Source organism: Phalacrocorax carbo, chromosome 2 (assembly GCF_963921805.1).
Source record: "Phalacrocorax carbo chromosome 2, bPhaCar2.1, whole genome shotgun sequence".
Lineage (NCBI taxonomy): Eukaryota > Metazoa > Chordata > Aves > Suliformes > Phalacrocoracidae > Phalacrocorax > Phalacrocorax carbo.
Genome location: NC_087514.1, coordinates 101,592,588 through 101,600,547, shown reverse-complemented (window position 1 = coordinate 101,600,547; position 7,960 = coordinate 101,592,588). Strand labels below are relative to the sequence as shown.

The 7,960-nt window shown below is 40.4% G+C and overlaps 1 protein-coding gene across 1 annotated transcript; it reads left to right on the top strand.

Moving 5' to 3' along the window:
* Positions 1–450: 450 nt before the first annotated feature.
* On the top strand, positions 451–7,626 carry PRL (prolactin). Its single transcript, XM_009501368.2, has 5 exons — positions 451–478; positions 1,995–2,176; positions 3,779–3,886; positions 5,339–5,518; positions 7,435–7,626. The coding sequence occupies exons 1-5, from the start codon at positions 451–453 to the stop codon at positions 7,624–7,626; spliced, it is 690 nt and encodes a 229-aa protein (XP_009499663.1).
* The last annotated feature ends 334 nt before the right edge of the window (positions 7,627–7,960 follow it).

The following is a 7,960-nucleotide window of genomic DNA, read 5'->3' as shown; positions in this document are numbered from 1 at the left end:
AGCCAGAATTTTAATATAAGAAAGTTGGATAGCTGAAGAAACAAGGAAGGATGAGAAGACAACTGTGGGGAGGAGGAACAGCAGCCTAGAAACATTGGGAATACTTGTCTCAGAACTGACAAGTGGAGCTTTCTAGGCTCAATGGCCATTGCACTTCATTCAGGGCAAAAATTTGGCACTCTCTTCATCCAATAATACTTAGAATCCAACAGCTGAATTTGTTAATAAAATTCCCTCTCATAGTTAAAAATAAAAACCAAAAAAATACTGAATATGAATGTGGAAGAAAGGCAATTTGATGTTTGTAATTATCGAGGTAAACTCCATGACCTGCTGAATGTATGCAAAATGGACCCTGGATGGCATATATAAAAGTGGCATGTGCAGAGAACAAGAGCAAGTATTGAGACTACTTTCAGGTAGAGCAAGTATTCATACAGGATCCCTACCATGGGTAACAAGGGAGCTTCGCTGAAAGGTAAGACTTTGCCATTCGCTTGCTGGTACCTTTTATATTTCTTTAAATTTAGGTTGAATTAGGAAGTAACTGAAATGTAACAGCACTAGAAACTGAGGCCTTCCAGCCACCTAGTCTTCCAGTAATTGTGAAACCTGCCTCCACCTCAAACGTTTTCCGACCAAAGCCTGGGATTAGAAGGCAGCTTGATCCCTTTTTTAGTCAGACTTTTGTCTTCTAAGACTAACTTTGCATTGGGCAGTGTCACAGAAAATTGTCTTGAAGGATGTGACACCTGTGCACAGTCTGGATCCAGACTGCTTTGTTACACTACTCAGAAGGCAATGACTAGAAGTCATTATCCACAAGTCTAGAACTGATGTAGTAATTTTGGAGTGAATGTTTTCATAACCATCTTCGACTTTCTAAGCCAACAAGTCTCAGGTTTTCTTATTCATAGAATTATTCCCCAGAGTACTTTTCTAACTGCGGCATGTGGCAGGCACTTTGTTCACGGGAGAGGAGGAAGGTTTACTTCAATATTGTGTAACTGCACTTTTCTTGAATTAAGAGCTAGAAAGAAACTTATCACATGATAGCATTAGGGACAGCTCTGCTGATTTATGGAGTACACTTTAATTTAGCATTTAAAATAAGTCTAGTGAACCAATACAGGTAGCAGGCCAATTTCCAGAATTAAAACTCTCAGAGCACAGAACAGTGTTCTTTGAATAAGTACATTCATTTACCAAATGTTTTCTTTTAATTTTTCCATTGTTTTTCTATGTATATTTTATTTCACTGGACGTAAAACTTGACTCTGTTAAGTTAATATTAAAAGTTTTAAACAAATGAGGTTTTGTGTTTTAGATAATGTGAAGTCCTCTATATCAGTTTCAGAGGCTCAGGAAAAAAGACAAAAGTTCTCTGATTTCTTAGCAGTAGGAGATTTAGGGTTAAACTCTAAGCAGCAAAGCAGCACAGCTGCTGGAAATCTTCTGAAGGAACTCCCAGGACAATCAAAACCTTAAGAGAGTGACCTAACCATGCTCCCACAAAATTAATTTAAACTCCAAATGTTTGCAAAGAAGAAAAGGACCTGTGGGAAGAGGAGGAGACACAAAAAAGAAAAAAAACCCAATCTATTTTCCAAACTTATATATCTGTGCAAATATAATTATGTATCTATATTTACACTGTGAGGAAGTTTGATTTTTTCTTCTATTTATCACTATGTAATAAAGTCAGGCAGAATGGTAAGAGACTTCGGAACATAGTGTACACTGCAACACAGGTTACCTTGTCTCCTGAAATTCTGCAGCAGGCTCTGCTATACCGTCAGGATGATGGAGGGGAGAAAGGATAACAGAATTACAGTGCTTCCCTCCTCCATCGATTTTCAGCAGCCAGTACAGGGGGTACTCTGAGCCATGTGATAGCACTGCCGAAATCACCCAGCATCTGGCTCTGACAGCTACTTCTCAATGCACATACAAGTCAATGTGATTCCATTTTGGTTTGTTTTAAACCTGAACAGGTTTGCTGCTGGTGGTTCTTCTGGTATCCAACACGCTTCTGACAAAGGAAGGAGTGACGTCCTTGCCAATCTGCCCGAATGGATCTGTCAATTGCCAAGTTTCCCTTGGGGAACTTTTTGACCGAGCAGTTGAACTTTCACACTACATCCACTTCCTCTCTTCAGAAATATTCAATGAATTTGTAAGTACCCTGCCTTTTCCTGAGAGTAACAAAATATAAAAATGGCAATTTAATACTTTTTAAGCATAAACATATGTTAACATATGAAATCCTTCAATAAGTAAACAAATATGATTGCTGCACAGACAGTGATAGTCCCAATGGTGACCAAATTTATGTATAGCACTGACCATTGCTAAGATCCCCAGCGCTTCTGTAAAAAGATACCATTTTTCCATCATTCTTTATCTGTGGGACAAGTTTGTGCTTTTGAGTCCAGTTTCACTCTAGAGACTCACCAGAACTATTGACCTTCAGAGCATAAAAGCAGTGATAAAAGCAATGGAACAACAATTAGTTAAAACACTGTTTGAATCATAGAATGGCTTGGGTTGGAAGGGACCTCAGAGATCACCTAGTTCCAACCCCGCTTCCATGGACAGGGACACCTTCCACTAGACCAGATTGCTCAAAGCTCCATACAAACTGAGCCTTGAACACTTCCAGAAATGGGGCATCCACAATTTCTCTGGGCAACCTGTTCCAGTGCCTCACCACCCTCACAGTGAAGAATTTCCTCCTTATATCTAATTTATATCTACCGTCTTTCAGCTTAAAGCCATTACCCCTTGTCCTATCACTACAGGCCCTTGTAAAAAGTCCCACTCCAGCTTTCTTGTCGGCCCCCTACAGGTACTGGAAGGCTGGTATAAGGTGTCCCTGGAGCCTTCTCTGCTCCAGGCTGAACAACCCCAACTCTCTCAGCCTGTCTTCGTAGGAGAGGTGCTCCAGCCCTCTGATCACCTTCGTGGCCCTTCTCTGGACTCAATCCAACAGGTCCATGTCCTTCTTATGTTGCAGGCCCCAGACCTGGATGCCGTAGTCCAGGTGGGGCCTCATTAGAGTAGAGTAGAGGGGAAGAACCACCCCCCTCAACATGCTGGTCACTCTTCTTTTGATGCAGCCCAGGATATGGTTGGCTTTCTGGGCTTCAAATACACATTGCTGGGTCATATTGAGCTTCTCATCAACCAACACTCCCAAGTGTTTCACCTCAGGGAGCTGTTCTCAATCCATTCTCCACCCAGCCTGCATATATGCCTGGGATTGCCCTGACCCACATGCAGGATCTTGCACTTGGCCTTGTTGAACTTCATGAGGTTCACATGGGCCCACCTCTCAAGCCTGTCAAGGTCCCTCTGGATGGCATCCCTTCTCTCCAGTGCATCAACTGCACCACACAGCTTGGTGTCGTTGGTAAACTTGCTGAGGGTGCACTCAATCCCAGTGTCCATGTCACTGACAAAGATATTAAACAGCACCAGTCCCAATACTGACCTCTAAGGAACACCATTCATCGCTGGTCTCCATTTGGACATTGAGCTATTGACCACAACTCTTTGAGAGTGACCATCCAGCCAATTCCTTATCCACTGAGTGGTCCATCCATCAAATCCATGTCTCTCCAGTTTAGAGACAAGGATGTCATGTGGGACAGTGTCAAATGCTTTGTGCACGTCCAGGTAGATGACAGCAGTTACTCTTCCCTACTCCACCATGCTGTTGAACTAAAGCTCTTCTTACTTATCTGTTTCAATAATGCTTGTCCTTGCTGATCTGCAGGATGAACGCTATGCTCAGGGCCGAGGTTTTATTACAAAAGCAGTTAATGGCTGCCACACTTCCTCCTTAACCACTCCTGAAGATAAGGAGCAAGCTCAGCAGATTCATGTAAGTCCCATTTCTAATGTCAATCAGTGTGAGATAGAGTGGGGTCAGGGGGAGGAAGAGGGAGGATTAAGGAATGGAGAGGCAGCAGACAGAGAGAGGGAAATCAGCATAAATGGAATAAAAAAGCCAGGAAGAGGAAAGCACCAAAAAGCCAAGAAAAGTTGATTTAACATTTGCTGATACTAAGTTAGAGGCTATACGGAATATATAAGTACTGGTAATTTTCATCTTCCCTTCCTTTTCCTGTGTTACATTCAGTTATTGCATCTTATTTCCAATTACAATATAGCCTCATGGAGCGATGCCAGTTACCATGCTTGTACAGTACTGAGAACACTACAACCTTTGAATGTTATCTTAAAACACCACACAGACAATTATTATATTAAAAAAACATGAAAATACATTGGCTATATAGTGAATACTGTATGTAGGCAGAGGTAAATAGTTTTCCAGCAACTGAATACACTGACATCACCAAACAAATGCTAAATAGATATTCTTGCTGTTACCAGTAGGCAAAAGTGGTCACATCATAATCCAAATACAAAGACTTCAGTGTGAAATAACTGCAAAATACTTGTACAGAGAAACATGTTACATACAGCAATTTAATAATTATAAACTTAAGGGCAGATGAAGATAGTCTTGTTCAGCCTATCCTCACACATATAATTTGAAAATACTCTGGAGTAAAAAATAAGCACAAGTATATGAATGGGGGTGTGCCAGGGAGAAATCTTTATCAGTTTCATGGTCATGATATCCTTGCAATCCCAGTATTGCCATCTTCTCAGTATGTCATTCAGAAAATCTATGGGGAGCAATAGAATTCACAGCCCTGGGTACATAACAATTCTGTTTGTGTTCAGATCCAATGTATCTAGCAAAGAAAAAATGGTTGAATACTACCATAGTCATATGCTCTATGAATTTTCATTGCCGGCAAGAAAGGACAATTTTTAAAACTGGAGAGCTATTGCTGGAAGCACTATTCCTCAAAGGAGAGGACAGATGAGTTTCGTACAGGCAATAAAAACTATTTAGTGTTTTACCATAATGTGCACCTTCCATTCAGTACTAAACTTAAAAAAAAAAAATCATTGAATTTGAAAATATTCATCAAAAATCAGGAGTCCTGTTTTTTTTTCACAGAGATGAAACACAGCTGTGCTTCCTAGTTTTCAGTGTGAAGAGGGTTTAATGATATTTTCCATTACAATACTGTAACTGCTTGTGCTAATACCGTAAAACATGATGACAACAGTGACAAACTTCAAAACTGCAATTGCACAGAGGTATCGAAGACAGGGCTATAGGGCACATTCAGTGGTAGGTCCTGGAGTAAGTTCCCAAACCACTATGTCTGAGGATATTGCACTAAATGCCTCCTAATGCTGCCAGCATTTAGCCTTCCTATTTTAACTGCCTTTTCTTAATGTGGGTGAGCAGCATGAAGACCTACTGAATTTAGTACTGGCAGTGCTGCGTTCCTGGAATGATCCCCTGATCCATCTGGCCTCTGAAGTACAAAGAATCAAAGAAGCTCCAGACACCATCCTCTGGAAGGCTGTAGAGATTGAAGAACAAAACAAGCGGCTTCTAGAAGGAATGGAGAAAATAGTTGGGCGGGTAAGTCTTAGGTCCTTAACATCCTTCCAGCCTGGTGCTGTAAGGAAGACACATACAGTGATAGGCCCTCCCTGCCTGGAATAGAAAAGGAAACAGTAGATGTGAAGGAAAAAAAGGGGGCCAATATAGCTGAATCTGAGAACTTTTCCACTTTCTTCTGTCTTGCAATTTCTAAAGAGACAATGTGATGTGACTGGCATTGTATAAACCAGTGTACTCCCAGCCCTGCTATAAGGGAAGGTGTAATCATCAGGACTAGTAATCCTCTTTCTATCTTTGAGTATTTTGAAATTGCAATCCTGATTTTTTTAAGGATGTGTCTGTGTTTTTTCACATGCAGATATTTACATGTATGTTTTAGCATTATTTATACACATCTATATACATATAGGTATTGTGTATAGTTTTCAGAGACAGATACTGTGTTTAAAACTGTTCTGGAAGTCTGCACTATTGCAAAGATGTGGCATACAGCAAAGTAATCGTGGTATTTTTCATTTGTCTTTTCACACCATACTGGTCCCTCTGAACTCTGGCTCTCACTTGGTTCCCCCTACGCTGGTCAGGCAACAAGGCTGTTGTCTGATAATACCCATACTCGAATACCCCTTGTTATCAGTAATTGAATGAAAGCTTTCCTGAATAAAATCAACTCTAGCTTCTTTATTTTTAAAGGGGCCTCTGCTAGTCCCTGAGTATATAGTTCTATCAGTGAGCTAGATGTTATAAGAGGTTCTGACTTTACTGGCTTTTGCTTAGCCTCTGAACAGTTGAACAGCATTAAGAGTGCCACCATCACTGTATCCACCACTTTCCACTGGATCACTCATGGTCTTTCTCTGTTTCAGTGAGGTGTCTCTTTACTCAGAAACCGTAGCCCATCCAGGCCACAAATGCATTTATCAGTGTAATCAAATACACCTCTATCCCATACCCACATGTAAAAAGGGAGCAGGCGAGGATCCGAGAGAATAGCCGAAGTCAGGTGCTGCTACAATTACCCTGTCACCACCTTCTCATTCACATTATTTACATAAGGAGACAAGAGAAGACTGGCAAATTCATTAGTGTCAAACCACGTTTTTGAGTATTAGTAGGTCTCTCTGGTTTTTTGCCAGTTGCTTAAACTGAGTGATAGAGGCTCCAGATACTCTCCTATGTGCTTTTACAACATCCAACTGGTAGGAAATAAGGAAGACGCACAAGCAATAGACACAGACTTCTTTCCTGCTATGAAAGGCAGATTTCTGCGATATGAGAAAATTAATGATTGTCTCTTTCAAGCAAGGAGACCTAAACCAATCTTCACCTCAGATACTAACTCACGACATGAGTTCCTACACGTAGCTTTCTAACATTAGAAGTCACAATATCTCTCAGCAGTTTTTATTCTTTTTTGATGGAAACTGAAGGACAGTACATCTGAAGATGTACTGTGGAGAGGTTTGTCTGGTAACATGTTCCTGAAGCTGCCTGTACCAGAGAGATTACCTGAGAGATGGGCCAAGACAAAGGTGGAGATAAACACAAATAAGTTCTAGGAACAACTGCTAACAAAGATTTCAAGGTGGAGGGAACCAAAAAGAGATGTCACTGATAGGTCATGATAAGTCCATGCATGAAGGAAGGTTTGATTTCTCTGCAAAGTCAGATTCCACTGGACAGAGTTTAACACATTAGTTTTAAAACACTATTGACACAGTTAAGCTTTTTTACATATTTTAGGGAAATAAACTGAAAAATCTGACAAATTCATTCAAAATCTGCATGATGATATAGAACATTATACAGAAGAGTGGGAACCATAACACGAAACACTATACAAGCCATACACTAGCAACTAGCATTTCCCAAGCTCTGTTCTACATCCCGTCAGATTCACTATCTTTTACCACAGTATCATTTTATGTCCTTAGGTTCATTCTGGTGAGATCAGAAATGAAGTTTACTCTCAGTGGGACGGCCTTCCATCCCTGCAACTCACTGATGAGGACTCCAGACTCTTTGCCTTTTACAACCTGCTACATTGCCTCCGCCGAGATTCCCACAAAATTGACAACTATCTCAAGCTTCTGAAGTGCCGCCTAATCCATGATAGCAATTGTTAAGTACTCATGGGCCTAATCACTTAATGAAATCATTCATCATGGTGTTCTTGTTGCTTTGCCACTTTTCATTGCAAACTTTATGAAAAGTCACACTGTACAGTATATCAGGATCATCAGTAACTTTCAGGCATGTTTGTTTGAATTCTGGCTGCAACTATTAGCACCATTTATCTTGGTGTTTTAAAATGTTATGAATTACTTGTATGACAAGAATAAGCTTTTCTGTCTAATTTCCTCACCTAGTAGCATTTCAGTGATAACAAGATCATGCAGATACAAATAAAAATGTTATTAAATCCAAAAGCGTATAGCACCAAGTGGTATCAGTGAATGA

Coding starts and splice junctions, on each gene's coding strand:
- PRL (XM_009501368.2), top strand. CDS start 451: ATGGGTAACAAGGGAGCTTCGCTGAAAG. Junction 2,177..3,778: donor CAGAAATATTCAATGAATTT/GTAAGTACCCTG, acceptor GCTGATCTGCAG/GATGAACGCTATGCTCAGGG. Junction 5,519..7,434: donor TGGAGAAAATAGTTGGGCGG/GTAAGTCTTAGG, acceptor TTATGTCCTTAG/GTTCATTCTGGTGAGATCAG.